Source organism: Poecilia latipinna, unplaced genomic scaffold, assembly GCF_001443285.1.
Source record: "Poecilia latipinna isolate Pla-1442-1.1 unplaced genomic scaffold, P_latipinna-1.0 Scaffold104, whole genome shotgun sequence".
NCBI lineage: Eukaryota > Metazoa > Chordata > Actinopteri > Cyprinodontiformes > Poeciliidae > Poecilia > Poecilia latipinna.
Genome location: NW_015112720.1, coordinates 898,431 through 917,351, shown reverse-complemented (window position 1 = coordinate 917,351; position 18,921 = coordinate 898,431). Strand labels below are relative to the sequence as shown.

At 41.7% G+C, this 18,921-nt stretch overlaps 2 protein-coding genes across 2 annotated transcripts in view; both read right to left on the bottom strand.

Annotated features, from left to right (window-relative positions):
- erap2 (endoplasmic reticulum aminopeptidase 2) overlaps positions 1–3,815 on the bottom strand; it is a 12,108-nt gene extending 8,293 nt beyond the window's left edge. The window contains exons 1-10 of the mRNA XM_015027578.1: positions 3,649–3,815; positions 3,295–3,372; positions 1,694–2,046; positions 1,401–1,587; positions 1,157–1,326; positions 940–1,078; positions 722–856; positions 517–637; positions 279–433; positions 72–185 (exon numbers count right to left, since the gene is read on the bottom strand). Of these exons, the coding sequence (XP_014883064.1) occupies positions 72–185; positions 279–433; positions 517–637; positions 722–856; positions 940–1,078; positions 1,157–1,326; positions 1,401–1,587; positions 1,694–1,857 (1,185 nt within the window). The 5' untranslated portion in view covers positions 1,858–2,046; positions 3,295–3,372; positions 3,649–3,815. The remainder of the gene's footprint in view (positions 1–71; positions 186–278; positions 434–516; positions 638–721; positions 857–939; positions 1,079–1,156; positions 1,327–1,400; positions 1,588–1,693; positions 2,047–3,294; positions 3,373–3,648) is intronic.
- Positions 3,816–7,158: 3,343 nt separating this feature from the next.
- On the bottom strand, positions 7,159–18,327 carry rgmb (repulsive guidance molecule BMP co-receptor b). The gene is made up of 3 exons (XM_015027680.1): positions 17,793–18,327; positions 13,019–13,554; positions 7,159–9,921 (listed from the first exon to the last, which is right to left on the bottom strand). Exons 1-3 carry the CDS (start codon positions 17,908–17,910, stop codon positions 9,163–9,165), a joined length of 1,413 nt encoding a protein of 470 aa, XP_014883166.1. The 5' UTR covers positions 17,911–18,327; the 3' UTR covers positions 7,159–9,162.
- Between the last annotated feature and the right edge of the window lie 594 nt (positions 18,328–18,921).

Below are 18,921 nucleotides of genomic sequence, written 5' to 3'. Positions count from 1 at the left end.
GAAAACAATTAATCACAAACACCTGTTGGTGGCTTTCTACTGATTTATCTTTAAGTTATTAATGTAAATACCACTTTGAGGTCAGGGTAGGTGGCCTCCACGGAAATGTATTCCATGTATCTGGCAAATCCTTCATTCAGCCAGATGTCGTTCCACCAGTCCATGGTTACCAAGTTCCCAAACCACTGCAGACAAGATGGAGAATCTAAGCCCCTATTATTTAAAGTAAAGAGCAACTTTTAATTTAATTTTTTTTTTTGTTATTTTCATGGTTTCACCTGATGGGCAAGTTCATGACCAATGACCATAGTAACCCAAAGTTTATCAGAAATGGAGGATGTGAGGGGGTCATAGAGAAGGCTGGTCTCTCTGTAGGTGGTCAGGCCCCAGTTTTCCATCGCACCAGACTGGAAGTCTGGAATGGCAATCAGATCTGGAAGAGGAAAAAATATGTAATAAAGAACAAAAGTAACAGATTAGACATAAGAAATAACAAAGGGAATTATTATTGAGTACCTTGTTTGGGCAAAGGATAACGAATGTTGAAGTACTCCTCATAGAAGTCCAGCATTTTAACAGCTACCTCCAAAGCGTAGTGGGTTTGCATCCACTTCTCAGGCACAGCATAGATGGAAACCTACAGGGAAATCAAAACCAAGCTGTTGAACCAGACAGTTCAAGCCAAAAGAAAAGTGACAGCAGGGTAGAGGATCATGAAGACCTTCACTCCAGACGAAGTCATTGCACTGACAGACTTGAAGTCACAAACGATGAAAGCTACAAGGTACGTGCTCATCATTACGCTCGGGGCGAACTGATCTTCAAGAAGGTCACCATTCAGTTGTACTGTCTTGATCTGAAACCCAGGAGAACTTGGAGGTCTTTTTTTCCATCAATGTTTGAAACATCTGCGACATTTTTCAAAGATTCAGCACTCACTACTGGCATGTTGGAGAGAGAAATGTAGTCCCGGCTCCTCCTGATCCTCACAGAGAAATTGGCTTTGAAGCTCGGCTCGTCGAAACAAGGAAATGCCATTCGAGCGCTTGTGGGTTCAAAGTGAGTGGAAGCTAGGAATCTGAAAATACATTGTTGCAGACGGTGTGTGTTGGCTACGTTTTCCAATGACCCCGAGAAGCAGAAAACCTGTTCTCACCTGGTCTCGCCTTCACTGGTTCTGTAGGTGCTTTTATAGAAACCGTAAAATCCCTCTGCTAGCTCTGCTTCAAACTCCATGTACAAGAAATACTTCTGGCCGCTGCTGAGAACCCTTGGAGAAAAAATGCCTATTTGCTCGTGGGAAGGGTTGTGAAGAACTGGAAGAACCTAAAACAGGAGAAGATTGTTAAGCCGACAGGAGATAGTAAATAAAATTGATCCTGCCTTGTATTTCCAACTACCTGATCAGACAGATGATTAAGGTTCTGGTCTAAAATTGTGGCCTTAGAGATTTGAAGACCCTTGCTGTGTAAAACAACCCAGTTTGTATTGTTCTGGACATCGATCTGGATCTGCACGGTGCCAGTGAAGCTCAGAGTTGTGAGGTTGGGGTGCAGAAGCAGGTGGTAGTGAAGAGGAACAATGTACCTGAGGCACAGAAACACGACGGCTAATTAGTGAGTTAGTCAAAGTGTAGAGTCAAAGTCTTTCCCATCTGCTTCTGCAGTGTGGCGAGAGAAAATGTAGAGCCTACCTTGGGAGGCGAAGACGGCTCCAGGGGAAGGACAGATTACCATCGCCCAGAGGTTCTGCCGTGGGACTGGGGGGACTCGTTACCTGCTGTGAGCTCTGAGAGGGCTGAGACCCAACCAGATGAATACTGAAAGCCAGCAGCACTAAAAACCCGACTGGAATCATTGTTAAGGGAATGTTTGAGAACAAAATTGATTAAAATGACGCCAACCCGTTTGACAGGTCGACTCTCAGCTCCGAACTCATTTAATCATAACCCGAACACTGGAGTCAACCGCGGTAAGGACCACCCGACATCAGTGGTTGATGAAATGAAAATAAAATGGGTACTCCTCCGGGATTCTTCTCTTGAACCTGAAAGACACAAACAATGGAAGAAAATGTAAAATATGTCTCTTGAAATAAAAGGTAACTGTGCATATATTAATTTTACTGTTGTGACAAACCTCTCGCAGGACTTCAGACTATTTTAGAGGAGGTTCAGTGAACCGAAATTAAGATTGTGAAGATACAAATAGCTGCATTTATAAACAAGTTTACGGAAAATGTATCAAACTGTTCTGGGGTGGGATACACTGTGGCAGAGCTCCTGCTCCAACAAAGAAAGAACAGAATTGATTTTGTGTTTTTTCTTCCTGCAGAAAAAACTCCTGGCTCAGTGTTTACATGTTTATCTGTCTCTCTTTCCTTGTCAGAGACATTTACACAGCTACTGCTGCCGGTAACTCTACACAGTCTTTCTTTCAAAAGAAATTCACCCATTCTGTTTTTACATCTTGTTCCTGTTTCCTTGACCCTCAGTCAGACATGGATCATGGCTCTGTGCTCATCTTTATTCTGCTGGAGAATACTTCCTGCTAAAAGCTGATGTTCCTTTCCAATGTATCTACATATTTAAATTTAATTCGGATTACTTTATGATCTGCCCTGTGGTAACTTGGACTTTAGGACTGGATTATATTTGAGTAAATTAGGCAATTTTAATATACCAAACTCTTTTTTTTTTGTTTACGTAAGACTGGATGTGACTTGTCTTAAAGTGACATTACAAAAAATAAATAAATAAAAAAAAAGATAAACAAAACATAACTTAACTGTGGTGCCATAAACACGTGACTATTGGATATTTTGTTTACTTTGAACACTTATGTAGCTATGAAACAAATTTCTGAGTGCCCAAAATAAGTAGACTAAATTATTCTCTCGGAGCAGGTGGGGAAAAAAAACTGCTAAGAATAACTGGGCCGTACTGAGCACATGCTCAGTTAATTATGGCACATAAGAGCTCGGCTGAAAAACAGACCACAGCTAGTCTTTCCTTTAAGAGATTCAAACATGTGAGCAAAAACGAACCATGTGGTCAGAAAGAAAGAAGAGGACGGAGCTAAGAGGGACGAAGGTGACAGCAGCTGCCGGAGCGCAGCTACAGTTCAAATCAGGTTGCAGGAACAGTCTTAAAGCTGCACTGTACCAAACTTACTATTTAAAGCTATCAGTCACAGCCTCTGAGATTTCCACAGCCTGAATAGATTTTTAGAATTGAGGTAGAACTCTCTGCTCCTGCTGTAGGAGATTTGTATAATTACCAACAAAAAGCATTACCTCGATCAGTTTAGCTTCATCATGCTTCCTTGATGCTCCTGCTGTTCAGTTTCACTTTCTTTTCTAAGATACCGCCCACTGAAAATAAAAGAACTCTTTACATGAGGGTGTGAGTGTGTGTGTGTGTGGGTGCGTGTGTGTGTGAGAGAGAGACAGAGAGACAGAGAGAGAGAGAGAGAGAGAGAGAGAAGAGGAGTTACAGATGTAAAGATATAGGCAACAATGTTTTCTTATAAATTAAAAAATGTTGCGGAAAGAAGCTAAATTAATTATGTGTTCATATTTATTGGTTTACAGACCTGCGTGTGTGTCTGTGTGTGTGTGTGTGTGCAGGTGTTGCTGATATTATCTCACCTCAGACGTAACAGCCAAACGCAGGCGGTTGTCCAGGTGTTTCAGTATTATTCCTAATGCCTTCCCCTCACTTTGCTGTAGCTTAATGAATCCTAACACAGCTTGACATGTTTAACTTGTGTTATATTGTCTTTCTCCCTTCCTCCGTCTGGGTCTCTGGGTGTTGGGTTTTGTGGGTGTGTTGGGATGGTGCATGGAGTTTCCATTGTTAGTATAAGGTCACAACAATGAGACATGCCAATCCCCCACAATGCAACGCTCCTGGCAAAGCCCTCTTTTAATGCACCCGCATACAAGGCACACAAACACGCACAAACCCACACATACAGAGAGCACTGACCAGGGTTCATAAAAGTCAGATTGACTGCAGGTTAGAAATGACTGAGCCACCCAGAGGACTCATTTATCTTCATATCATTTATCTATGGACAGGTGAGACCTTTAACTATCCTCTTTATGCAAGTGAATAAAAAAATATATATACAATGTGTTTTTGCAGAAATATGCTGCTGCTTCTTACAGTGTTCACACTCTATGATACATTATTACCAGCATTATTTAGCTAATTCAAAACTGTGTTTTGTGCATTTCATTTTTAGAAATAATGTTTGATGCACAATTAAGCGTAGTGGTATCACATTGCGCCAATTTTCAAGTCATTGGCTAATTGTTCATTTTTGGAATCGATTTTAAGATGCTTAGGGTTTATTTAGTTCCTTTTTTTTTTTTGTCATTGCCTGTTTTTAATCCTTGGTTTTTTGCTCTACAAAACTATTAATTAATTCATTAATTTCTTCATCTTTGCAATTAAGGGAAATTTTTTGAGCGTGTGCCACTCATTCTTGCAGCCTCCTTTATTTTCCTTGTTTTGTTTTAGTTTACTTTGTTGACCTTTATGACCTTTTCCTGCATCAGGGGGGGTGGAGGGCACTGTGTTGGCTTCTCTGGCCCCTCCAGTCCATCTCTCAGGGGAGAGGCTCGGCCTGACCCTGCTGGTCTGTGTGGTGAGTGACTTCAGGAGAGGTCACCTGGAGATCAGCTGGAGGTCAGCCTCTGATGAGGAGTACACCAACGTCACTCCATACAATGGCGCAGTAACCAGGAAGCATCGTGGCCACAGCGCCGTGGCGACGATCACGGTTGTCACCAGCAACTGGCCATCCTACAGCTGCTCTGTGCGCCGCAGGAAACACTCAAAAGCCAAAAAAAGACACCGCATCGCCTCAACAGGTAACTGAGTTAATTTAGTCATGAACTTGGTGCAACAACACTTTGAGTTAGTTTCCAAATCTTCTGTTCCTAAAGGTGAAGATGAAATGTGCGACAGTGATGAAGAGAGAGAAGGTAAAACATTGTGAAAGTTTCTCACTGATAATTTGCTGGTGTGCTAAGCAGATTCAACATGTTTAAGTCTGGTTTGGTCTCCAGATGTTGCTGTGAGGACGAACGCTGTGGTTGTGCTGTATATGCGGCTCCTTCTGATGAAGATAATAGTCTTTGATGCACTAATGACTATTTATCTTGTTGTTAAGTGGTAAGAGTGAGTCACTATAACATTAGTCTTCATAAGATTTACATCACATATAATGGAAAAGAGTGGAAAATTAAACCTTTTTCAGAAAAGCAGTTTAATGGGTTTGGACCCTTATTGAATTTATTGATTCAGTTTTAGTTTACAAGGTAATCCCAGTGAAGTTTTGGATTAAGACTGCATTATGTTGCTATTTTAAACATAATAGGTGTTACAAGCCTTTGTATTTTATTTCTTTCAGAAAAATTTGGTAAAACAGCGGCACTGTTATTGAGTTAGTGGCTATATTAACTATTTTACAATTTTCAAAATGCAAACGAAACCCAGTATGTTTATTTGTGAAGAGAAGAGAGAAACCACTACGTCTCTGTGTTAATCCAGCTGTTCCTGATGAATTATATCTGTTTTTCAGAATGAAGAAAAAAAAAAAAACTCAACAAAAATGTTTTTTTTTTTTTTTTTTTAGATATTTGGAAAAGAAGAGCTTTGGATACAGAACATGACGCTGAAAAGAAACGAGAGTAACTGAAGGTTCTTCTTTTGTCAACTCTGAGATGATTTCTTACGCCTGAAGAAGAAAGGAGCGCTCCATCGCCTTATGGTTGACTTCACGAAGACGGTTTACTGGGAGTTTTGGGGAAAGCTACAGGAACAAAAGAAGTAATCCTCAGGAGTTTACTGCTTTGCATTGGAAGTGGCGCCTTTTTTAGTTTTTTTTTTCACATCCCAGGTGTTTCTGACTGTGGCAGTTGAAACTAGAGCCTGTTTGTGAGGCCAAGTCTGATGGTATCTGATCGAAACATAACCTCACACAGGTGGATCAATGCCTGCATTTTTTTTGTGAGTGCTTTTTCAAGATGTGTGTGGAGCGCCTGAGTCTAGTTTTAATAAGTCACAAGATATGAAAAAAACATGTTAAAAATTAACAAATAGAAATGAATGGAATCTCTGTTTAACTTTCAGATGCTTTAATTACAAAAGATTCAATGTATTTTTATATTTTGGAAAAATTACACCATGAAACATATGTCTGAAATGTTTGGTTTACTCTTGTGTTTGTGCATTTTTCCTAAAGCATGATTATGTTTTAAGCTATTGTAGCACTGGTTATATGTTTAGAGTGTAGAGATCTTAAGATCCCACTCAAGAAAATCACTTTGGACTTAGTCTAGTATGTGTTCCTTTGTTGTTAAGTTTTGTGTAATTCCGTTTTATTCAATATCCTGAAGTTTAATGAACAGTGATTTAAGGTTTAAAATGTGTTTTAGATCATTTCCCTTCCAGGACTGCAGAAGAAACTGGGCTTTAAATCTAAATCTGTCACATTTACCTGATGGATTGCATAGGTTTTGTTTATTATGACATTAACCCTTTCATGCATGAATTATGATCCTTTGTGTCAGGATTTTTTTCCCCATTTTTTAAAAAAAAATTTCTTAAGGCATTAAAAAATGTAGGAAAATTTTTTTGTGAAAAAAAATCTTTATTTTATTTTATTTAGGTGATAAATTGTAAATTTCTCCAAATACAAAATTGTTATTTGAAAAATGCATCAGTAGTATTATTCTTTAGGGGTTATTTGATGTCAATACTTTTTTTTTTTACCTGCAAGACCTTCATCTACAGTAGAAGGAGGGATCAGGTCAGTCGGCATGCTGTTTTGTCTGTCGGCCATATTGGATTTAACAAAAATCATTTCTTGCATTTGCAGCTGATGGCCAGTAATTGATAGTGTATTTTATGATGGATTAGTGTCCACTTCAGTGGTCTGTGTGCATCTATAACATAAAAAAACCACAAGAAGCACAAGAAAATGGATTTTAGATAGCTGTCCACTGTAGTGACCACTATGCAAGAAAGGGTTAACAACCTGTTCAGCAGCCTTATCCTGATTTTATAGGTCACGTTTATAAATATTAAATAATGCATGACTGCTTTGACTTCATCATGTTTAAATGAAAGACCAGCACACACATCGTTTCTTCCTTTCTTTTAGTTTTTTGAGCGCTTTTAGTAACACACTGACGTAGCAAGGGAGTACCACTAGGTGGCAGCACAATCACATCTGACGTTTTATTTAAATAATTATCCAACATCAAGAATATGGAGCTTAACATCCTCTACAGGACACTACGTTCATAAATAAGTTAAGGTATTTCAACACTGACCAGTCACTCTTCACCAAACCAACACTCACATGAAGAAAGGAGTTCACACAATGGCTAAAACTAAAGCTGATTGAACAAACTGGGAATAAATATACATAATGTTACATTTTCGTAGGAGCAGAAAAATTCTACAAGGCATTGATTCCCACATCACAGTGCTTACACAGACACATTTCATGATCTGAAGATCCTTGAAATACCTCCAGGATTTTACTTTTATCCCAATATGGAGCATCTTGCTGCAAGATAAACTGGTTTACAGTATCAAGTTTTAGAAAGAGAGGGGATGAAGGTGCTGGTTTGGTGGGGAGTCATGATTCATGTGTACATATGACATGCAATTTGTCTTTGGTAAAAATCAAAACAAAAAATGGGTAGCGCAGCATAATGCAGTCTGTACTTTCCTGTGACATGTCAGTCTCTGGTACATGAGAGGGCCTTTACTGGAACTTTTAATAATCTTACTGGTTCCTTTCCAGGAATCTACCCCGAGGATCACAGAGCTTGCTCTCTGAAACTTACTGTGGATGTTTTGTGGAGCTTACCAAGAAGTCTCCTCATAATGTAGCTACGTTGTGAAAGTAAGTTTCAGAAAAGAAAAAAAAAACTCGCAAGAGGAAATACTCTGCAAATTCTTGGAAAGTAATCAGTAAGTTTCAATAATATTGCATTTTATTGCATTTTAATTTCTAAAAATGTTTAAGGTGAGTTAAGTTTTCATTCTAACGTCAATAAAGTGAGAGCAGGTACGTTGAAGCCAGCTGTATGACCTCTTGTCGCCCTCTAGTGGAGGTTTGTGATCGGCCAATGTTGACTTTTTGTTGGTTTTCCAGCTCAAACACACATAAAATATGTGGTAAATCCTTGGAATCCTAAAAGAAAGATGAAGGAAGGTACCTAATAAGTTCCAGAAAGTACACTTTGAGTTCTTGGAAAGTTTTAGGGAAAGTGCTTGGCAAGTTCTAAAAAAGTTCTGAAAGGTAAGTTCTTACTTACAGGAAAGTACAAACTGTTTTATGCAGTGCTGTTAAACAAAACACTAAAATCATTACATGTTGGCAAAGAGGCTGAAACAACTCTAATGTGAGTTACATAAAATAAAGCAAACATTCATCAGCTGTTAAAAAAAACATCCAAAACTCTTGCAAACACACACACACACAGCTGGGATCAAATAACAAACAAGTAGTACTGATGGTATTTGCTGCAACAACAAACCTAATACATTCAACAGAAAAGCTCACATTAAATGACTTTAGATGAGATGCTGACTGACTCAGATCAGCTGCTGGAAGAATGGTTCATTTTAGCATCAGCTCCTTGAATTCAATTAATTCTGAGAGGAGCCAACAAACAAACAAACAAACAAAAAAGGAGCAACCAATACTTGAACAGTTATTGGTTTTTGGTGAAAAAGAAAACAAACACTGACTGGCATTGTGTAAAAAATGTTAAAATAAAGTGCTTTTGTTAAAAACAAACTTCCTCTGACTGAGGTATTTTTTTTAAAAAAGTCACATAAAATTACATAAACAAAACAATCTACACACGATCACACTGTGCACTTAAGGAAGAAAAATGGACTATTTACAGATGATTCACCCACACTGAAACATTGTTTCTCATTGTCAGTTGCATTCGATGATTCGGACTCTGCCAGGTGAAATGCAGGTAGTACTGCCAGGCTTCCCCGTGCTGCTTTTTTCTGCGTCAGTGCTCAGTATCAGTGCTCAGCTAACCAAATCCTCTCTAAGCTCCTTTTGTAGTGCACATTCTCGGGCCTACATGCATTCAGGCTCACAGGGACCGCCATTCTCACACGAACACAACGCTCAGAGCACACAGCAGGAGCAGAGCGAGCTTTTTGATACGCTGAGAGTCTGAGTGGAAGTAAGAGGCTGCAGAGCCGCGGGGGTATATCCTCCATCTGTCCCGGTGTGGATGAAGGCTCTCCATGTCCTTCTGGGCGCTGTGTGCAGCTAATGTGAAGTTAGCGTCTCCAGTAGTCAGGAGATCAAACACACAAGAGTGGAAGTAGATGTCCAGGACTTCCAGCTGCTCGCTGCAGCGCTCCTTTGCCCCGTCCACGGCAAAAACGTGTGTGGCACCGTGGGGGTATGCTTGCGTCTGTGAGGCGTAGCCGGGCCGGCGCAGCTGCTGTTGCTGCAGGCCGAGCGCAGGCGGAGCAAGCGGCAAAGGCAGGTGTCCCGCCTGGTCGATGCGCTCGCTGCTGGGGCAGCCGTTCAGGCAGAGCTGCAAGTCCTGGGTGTCATCGTAGGCCTGAGCCAGCTCCTCTGGGATCCGCACAGCCAGCGTCAGGTAGCGCCCCAGCTGGCGAATGATTACAGTCACGCCGATGTAGCCAGCATGCAGCTCCACGTGGCGCCCGGGGCTGCGTTCAGAGATCCACAGAGCCCGCACCTTCCCGGCCACGCCGTCAGCCCCGAAGGAGGTGTGGATGGGGTCTCCGCTGCTCACCGTTCCGTCATCGAAGGCAGCAGGGAGGCTGTCTGTGACGGCCTGATAGACCCGCTGGTCTGTGCAGCCCTCATAAGGCTTGAAGATGATGGTGATCTACAGTGAGAAACAGGAGGGAAACAGTTTGCATTGTCAAGATTCAGAATCAGAGTGACAAATTTGAGAGGGAGTCATTCCTGTCAATTTATTCTATGATGTGACTGATAACTAATCTGAGTTATCTGGTTTGGCCACCTGCTCTGCAACAGCAGTGGTAGGGAGCAGGTGGGCAATATGGATTTAGAATATTATCACAATATTTTGTGGTACTATTCTGATAGTGATAAAGATAAAAAATATATATATATAATTTACTTATTACTTATAACTGTATGGTTGTGACTGCATGGCACAGCATAAATAGCAGCACAAACACTAATGTTGTTTTTGAAAAATATTGGCGTTTGAACTAGGCTTCCTCAGGACGCCACTTGCTGTAAAAAGTATGATTTATATAAGTGAACTGCATTTATCCATAATTTTGAATGTATTGATACGCTCATGGAACTAATAGTGGAGGAAATGGCAAAAATAACATTTCCAATCGTACTCTCAGTTTTTCATTTATTCCATTTACCATCCTTATTTGAAATTTATCATGACAACAATAAACTTTAATTCCTATCATGATAAAAAATTGTTCACAAGCAATGATATATGATAAGCGATAAGCGATACGAAACAATACAATGCGCTACAATATGCTACGATACAATACGATAAATGCCACCCAGAGGTCATTTTAACTGTTTCCGTTTTTGGACACGTTTTTTTTTTGGCTCTTTTTCACCAACCAAGTTAATTGAATCCAACAGCTGCAGCGTATTGTACCAGCTTTACCGATTTTCTGTAACTTACTCAAAGGCTTCAACTGGAAGACATGGATATTTGCCACAAGTAAATAATATCAGTCAGCAGTAGATCGTTTAGAGTTTGGTTTGATCTGGTGTCATAATCCATCAAGATTAATAGGATTAGAGAGTGTTAAGACTGAGCATTGTAGTCACAATTTAACTCTGTGATTCCTGAAAATATGTAACTAAAATGAAAAAATTAGCAGCGGTTTACAGACACAAGTAAAATAGCAGAGCATAGGTACAAAACGGTCAAAGGTCAAACTGACCCTGAGCTCGTCCAGCTTGGCAGTGATTGACATCAATCGAAAGAAAAGTCTTAAAATTCCTGCTTAACATAAACATGAATCAGGTTAAAGAATTTGTGGGCGGAGTTAGTGTCAACGATTTATTTGGTGCATATTTGCTAACTCTTTCTTTTATTTTTTATTTTTTGTCTGTGTCTGTTGTTTATTAGTTTTTTCCAGAATAAAATTAGCTGAAAATATTTTTGAACTGAGCAAATCAAATCCTAAAAAAAATTCTAAATATTGGGTTTGATTTGGCATTGATCACTCAAATGAGGAAAAACAAATCAATAGACAGTGAGCCACAATCATCTCACAATATTTCAGGAACGACTTGATGACTTTCTAACAAGTTGTAATTTGACACAGCTATGAAAACATGCTGACACATGAACACACACTCACACACACACACACGCACACACACACTCCAGGGGCGTGCAGACACAGCGGTGGATACAGGGTGTGGTGTGTGAGCATTACGGTTAGCTCCGGCATCACAGTTCCGGTGAATGGCTGCTTTGTTCACATGACAGCCGTGAGGAATGAGGCCTGGCAGCCCATTAAGCCTGGAGGGCTGTTAATGTGGGTGTATATAAAAGTGTGTGCTTGTGTGTGTGTTCGAGTCTAATAGTCGTGACTAATAACTCGCCCCACCTCTGACACAAGGTCAAACCTTTAGCTGCGAAGTGTAGAAAACCTGCTTTTTGCTCTCCCTGCATGCGCGAGTCTATGCCACGCTGCTGTTGAGTAAGTGTGTGTGCATGTGCTTTAATAATTAAAGCTATCCACTAAGCTAGAGAGGGCAAATCATCAGGGGAAACATCAACATTGCTTCTTTAACACCACAAAGATCACCTTGTGCAGCTCGTCCTCCGTGCAGTGCTGTGCACAGACGTGCGTACGTGAATCTTTGCTGTTGCACAGGGACCTTTTAACACACACAGAGCTTTAAGCTGACTGCAAGGAGTGCTACTTATGAACTTATAGAGCCCATATTTCCTTACATAGACACACAAATGCTTCCAAATGTTCTTGTAAGTAAACAGTGGCTCCTTTCACGCATCTCATTCCGCCAAATTAGCGGTCAGGCTATATGTAGCCGTTAACCAAGTTAGGTTTGCTGCACTGCTGCAGTCACAAGAGGCGGTCACAAGATCGAGGGCGCTTGCTTTGCACCTGTGTGCCTGTGGAAGCCAGAGACACACAAAGGGAGTCTGCAAGAGAGCTAAGTAGAGCAAGGGTGTTTTCTGGTTTCCCACTGATAAGATTTCTTATTGGGTGGCAAAGAAATGTGACAAATAAAAATAAACACACACAGAAAACAAACTATGTCTGCCTCACATTCTTAGTATTTTTTTTCTCTAAAAACCAGGATATTACAGATGTGTAGAGTTGGGTTTGGAAATAAAACATACAATCTTTTTCTAATGGACTGTATTATGTACTTAACACTCTTCAGTGTGGGCACTGCTACTGAGGGGAGAACACTCAAATCTACCCATTTTCAATACTAAGTCAAACAAAGCACAAAGATGTAAGATGCTAATTTAAAGGAAGTTGAAACTCATTTAGGTTGCTAGAGAGACAAAGAGGAAACAAGAATATCAGTAGATTGTGTTATGAAAAGTTGCTCTGTTTATCTTTTTTGTAATTATTATTTCAACATCTGTCTGTTTATAGGACACTTGGAAATGTTGGAACGCTTCTTGAAGTCTCAGCGAACGTCGCAATGCTAGCAGAAGATGCTAAACACAGTTTAAAATGCTAACCCTGTGATAACTTTGTCTTTGTCGTCAAATATTTGTTAGCACTCTTTTACAAAACTGTTCTCTCCGACAGTGTGACACTGTGTCTGCTCCTGATATGAATAATTAATGCTAATGCCAGGAATTAATGCTAATGGAACAAAAATTTGCTGGAGAAATCAGAACTGTCTAAATTTAATGGTCAAATGAACAAAAAAATCTGAAGAAAAACACACAAGATAGTCGCGTTTTCAAAGTTTCTCACCTTGTTGGTTGCAGTTGCACTGGAGCCAGGAACCACAGGAACATTAGTGACCTGCACTGACAGATAGTCATTATCGATAAGAGGCCACGCACCCTCCACCTTACAGGTCTGGAAGCTGTCCTTAAATGTCCTCAGATGCGGGTCTCCAAACAGCCCACAGAACAAGTAGCCGGGCCGAGAGCGGCTGTGACCATGGCCGTGGGAGTGGGAGTGGGAGTGTGTGTGGGTGTGCTGGGTGCGGCTGTGATAGTTGCAGGGCTCATGGGGGATCTCGGGGTGCGCGGAGGGAGTTGGACCATCTCTGGAACAGCTCCTCTGACTCATGAGGTCTGAGATGCCCAGGAGGGCCGAGTGGAAAACCAGGTTTCCCCGGCAGGCCTTGGCTGTCCTCTGGGTGCAGGCTGAGTATGCGCGCAGAGCCTTGCAGAACTCGGTGTCAAAGCCATCCACAGCGGGCGTCAGGTGGGAGGTCAGGGACACAAAGTCGGTGGTGCACTTCTGGATCCGACACTGGGTGGTAGCCACCTGACACTGACCTGAACGGGACAAACAAAGAGAGTCAGAGGTACCCCTTTTAAAAGACAAAATGAATATGTTTGCATTAGCGAGCCAACCATAAACGTCTGATCACTTAGATCTAAGCCCGATCTTTTATGAAGGTTGGTGTGAGTCTTTGATCTTAGACTTCCCAATGCTCTACGGTGTTACAGTCCAACCCAATAAAAGAAGAAAAAGAACCAGCAGCCAATTAAAAGTCTTGATCAATCAGTACTGCCGCTTTGTGAGTGCAATAAACCTGAAGTGTAATAAACCAAAGAGCGCCCAGACAGGAACGATGAAGCAACTTCATTCCAGTAGTGAGATAATACTGTCTGGAGAGCCAAGAAGCGTTTAAAACAGAGTTTCACAGAGAGATGGAGCAGGAAAGAGCCGGCATGTTGCACGTACAGAGCCTTGCAAAAACATTCCCAACCCCAGAACTTTTTCACATTTTATCACACTAACCATGAATTGTAATGTAAATATGATAGAACAACAAAATGAAGCGTTCGTTTGTGAGTGGGGAAAAGAAAGAAACATGATTTCTGTAAACTATTTACAAATAAAAATCTGACAGGATACCATGCAGCTAAGAAACCCATGGCAACTCTGGAAGAGCTGCAGAGATCTACAGCTCAGGAGGGAACAGCTATTAGTTATGAACTTCATAAATAGGAGTTTGAAAATGAAAGACGTTGAAAGAAAGCAATAAAAAGCCAGTTTTGAACTTTGCGCTAGGCTAAGGGACAACACACAACAAATGTGCTCTTATCAGAGGAGACAGAAATGTAGTTTATTGACCTCGGGTCCAACACTGAACATCACCTTGAACACATCATCGCCATCTTGAAGCATGGAGGAGGGAGGATTATGCTGCGGGGAGACATTCAGCAAGTTGATGGGAACTTGAACTAACTAATCTGGAAAGCATACCATCAAGTTCACCTTATACAGGCACTAAACATACAGGGTTAGAATGGCATAGTCAAAGCCTAGACCTAAGGCTAATTCAGACCTCTTCAGAAATACTTGAGATTATTCAAGCATAGGTGGCAATTATCCTTCTAGGTCTTCATTTAGAAACGCGAAAGGAATTTATTTGAGCCCAAAAGTCCGTTAGTCATGTAGATTTCGTACGACTTTTCAACAGAAATCTGAAAAATATGTGGCCATTTTCATAGTACATGTGCAGATACACCATATATGTTTAATTGCTGCATCATTTTCCTTCTACTTTACAATTAGGTGCTAATTTGTGCTGGCCAGCCACATAAATATTCCAATAAAACACTCAAGATTGTGGCCATAACGTGACAATTTCGAAAAAGTTCAAGGGGAATGAATGCCACGTATTGTCACGATTTACAGAAACTTTGATAAGTTGTATGTTTGTAACCCTCACTTTAAAAAGAATAAACACATGATCAAAAATTCACCATCACACCATTGGGAACTGATTTCTTGGTCTGAAATTGTCCATGATTTTATATCTGCGTCCACATTTCCGGGTGGAACGGGGGTCAAAACAGCCTTTTGTATCGCTGATCATCAGATGTACAGAGAGAGTTAGAGCCAGAGAGAGATTAGAGACCAGACCTAATGCATCAGTCACGGCGTGCTCCTATTAGATTAGCCCAGGGAGAAGGAGAGAGAGAGGGAGGCGAGAGAGGGGGCCGGCTGCACACAAACACAAGCAGAAAAAAAAATGGTGGTATGACTCTTATATCTGAGCAAAGGAAGAAAAAACAGGAAAAAACAGGCACCCTCCATCAGTTTCACACAGAGATTATTCCTAATAAGTAGCAAAGACGTGTGAAGCATTTGTGTCCCACCATGTGAGGGCAGTGCTGCTCCGAGTTTAAGCGATTTTAAATCAGGGTACAGATGTAGAGCCCCCCCACTCGCAGCAGGCTTCAGAATCTCTCCCCAGCCTGTTAAATACTGACACCAACCCCTGAGATATGCCCCCACGTACACGCACAGGCTGCACAGGCTGTACAGGCTGCACAGACCGTCTGAGCTGCACTGAGGCTGCATTGTGTCTGTCCAAACGCCTGCCGAGTTCCTCCTCCTATCAGACCTGCAGCACCCGAACTCCGCTGCAAGGGGTCTGAGGGGACGGAGTTCAAATGGTTTAAGGTTTGGGAGCTATGATAAATGAAAGCTAAAGGGCTTTTTCTTGCAAAGAAGGCTGTTTGTTCTGCAGCTCAAACTTCTGCCTTTAGACATCTTTTGTGTAGCTTTCAGCCTTGAAGATGACCCTGTCCAGGTTTAATAAAAACAAAGCCATTTAAAGTCAGGTGTGGTAAGCCTGACTAATCAACTCCAACCACCTTTCCACTGTACATCTTGATAAAAGACACTTCCCACTTTACTCTGGAACCACAATTTTACATTATTATATTCAAACGGAAGGGAAAGTCATCTTTTATTGTTTATTCAATTAACTCAATTGACTTACAAAGATTAAAACAGACAAGCAGCCTCTGAAGAAAAGTTTGCAGCAGCTCCAAACGAGTCACTGAAGCGCCGTCGTTGGATGGATTCTGGGTTTCCATAAGGAGATTCTCATGTGATAATTAAATATGTTCCGACTATCTACGGTTACTTATTAAAGAGAATTATCTTATCTTTGCTCTCGGGGGATTCTCGTAATCTTATTAGGTATTCATAGCTGTTCTTTCAAAAGAAAAGCCAATCTATGCATATAAATAAGGAACTTACGCTAAAGCCAGGAAAGGTGGTGAATACTGAAAAGGCTTAAAAATGTTATTAAGAGGAGAATAAAGAAACCTCTGTGGAAGGCTCTCATGTGTTCAGAGGCTTGTGTGTATTATCCCCTTGCAACACAGTTTCTAATAAAGGCACAATACCGTCTGCAGAATGATACCCATATCTCTATATTTCTATTATGTTCAATTTTCTTCTTTACTTCTTCCATTATTGCACTTGGTCCGGCTTCAGGTCACCAGCTCCCTGCATCCCGAGGCAGCTTCTCCACCATCAGACAGAGGTCAGGAGACCCAGAGTCAAATTTATTTATCTGTTCTTTGTCTCTTAACCTTTCCTGAGCTGCAGAGATGAGATTGAAAAGAAAAAAACTGATCTTCTGGGATTCTCTCTGCCGAAGGAACGGCTTGTGAAGTGCTTATTGATCACCTTGTTGTGAGCGCTCTCTCACGTTCTCTACCAGCATGCACTCACCGAAACCCCGCCAACAAAAGCCCCTGCTAATCCAGACGTTCATTGCTTCCCTGTGCAAACACTCGTATAGCTGTCAGCCGATGACATATGTCTCAACAAAAATAACACAAACAAAACATTATTCACACCTTTTAGCAAATAAGCCGCTCTGTTTGTCTCACTAAACCAAATAATACACATTCTTTCCTGGTGAGGCATGTGTGGCAGGAGGTGCCGAGAGGGTTTTCAAGCAAGCTGGGCTCTGTGTGCTCCACAGGGCCGAGTGTGTGTGCAGAAAGAGAGTGGGGGATTGTCCCGCTGCCGAGCAGCGTTAAACTATACCCAGGGGGTGTGATTGGCCAAAATAAATAAATAAATAAATAAATAAATAAAAAAAAATAATAACCAAAACAGAGAAATACATCAAAATGCTGGGTGAAAGGCAAGGTTGTGGTGAACATTTGATTCTCAGCTCAAATATGTGCAAATTAAACAGTTTCCACAATAAAAGATTAACTTTAAATATAACAATGAGAAACTAAATGAATCTTTGATGACTTTTAATGCTTTCTTCTCCAATCTAGATGATCCAGTTGGAATTAAATACCACTTTGTTGTGTCTTTCTTTTATGCCCAGCAACGCCACAGACTGAACGTTATCTTGGATTTCAATACATCTGTTATGTATGGGCAGCATTAGAGGTTAGCAGCCCTGTTTCCCCCTTCTCTTCCCCTCCTCCATGAGCCATTAAGGGGCAGACAGGAGAATGACGGCCCAGGAGAGAGGAGGAGAAACTCGATCCGGGCTCAGACTGCTGCACTGCCGCTTTGGAGAGAGCCTTTGTCAGGCAGCAGTTGTGCTGGGCCCCGACGCAAAAACGCTTACAAACGCTTAAAAACTCGTAAATTATCGGAAGTCTTAATGAAGCACGAACTGATATTAAGAGCTATGATGTAAAGTTGTCTAAACAAACGGTGAAGTGCGCAAGTAAAGTGTAAAATGTCAGATTCGGCGGCGGGTTTGACCTAAAGATTTGAGAGGGTTAGTTACCTATGTGAGCACCGCAGCAGAGACCGATGATCAGCAGCAGCAGCGGCCGGAAGCGGCGCACCGCAGACGGGGACGCGAGGCGCTCAGCCCCGCGGTAACAGCATCCGGCTCTCCCCATCCCCGTCCATGCAGGGCCAGGAGGGGAGAGTGGACAGAGTCCCAGGGAGCGGGGACGGGTGGTGTCCAGGCCTCTTCACCTCCTCTTCTGTCTCTTCTTCCTCACTCTTTTCTCCGTCCTCTCCTGCTCGGGTGCGTAGGGGCATTAAAGCACAGCTGCTCCGCGGAATGCAGGGCGGAGGAGGAGGAGGAAGAGGAGGAGAAGGCTGAAGGAGGAAAAAAAAAAAGAAAACAAAGTGCGAAGTCACTTTCCTCCGAAGACACTTTTACTTTTCTCCCAGCTTCCACGTGTTTTAGGAGCGCTCGCTGGCTCGGCGGTCCGACTTTTTCTCTGATTATGATCGCTCTCCCCTCCTCTCCGACACCCAACAATCACATCTCTCCCTCCCCTCATCAAACAGGGATTTCTCCTCCACTCTCTCCTCTCCACTCCCCTTTCACTTTCTCCTCCTTCTCCTCGCCCCCCTCCCCCTCTGGCTCTCCAACAAATCAATACAGAATCAACCAAACCCTGCTGGCGGAAAACCCGCCTACCCTGAGACAAGAGGAGACAACTTTAGCAGAGAAGACTCGGCAATGACAGTAGTAACACAGTGACAAGCGATGATTTCATTATTGAACGCAGCAATGATTTTGGAATATCATTGAACAGTTAATTTCTTCAACTGGAATATTGAAATTCAGTGGCACCCAGGGATTTATTTCAGGAGCATTTCTGTTCATATTCATATAACAGAGCGAGACTTTTAATAGAGAATACGTCAACCTACTGAAAAATGTGTCTTTTGTACAGTTTCTGTTCCTCTTCTTCTCCATATTCCCTCTGTGGTTTATAGGTCAGGTGAGTTTGTTGGCCAGTCAAGCACATGGACACTAAAGCAGGTAGTTTTGGCAAAGAGAGCAGCTGCCAAGTCCTACTGGAAAATAAAAACAGCATCTCCAAAAGTCTCTCATAACAGTTTGAAGGAGCTTGGCCTCATTCCTCATAACAGAACTGATCAAGTTTGTTTCT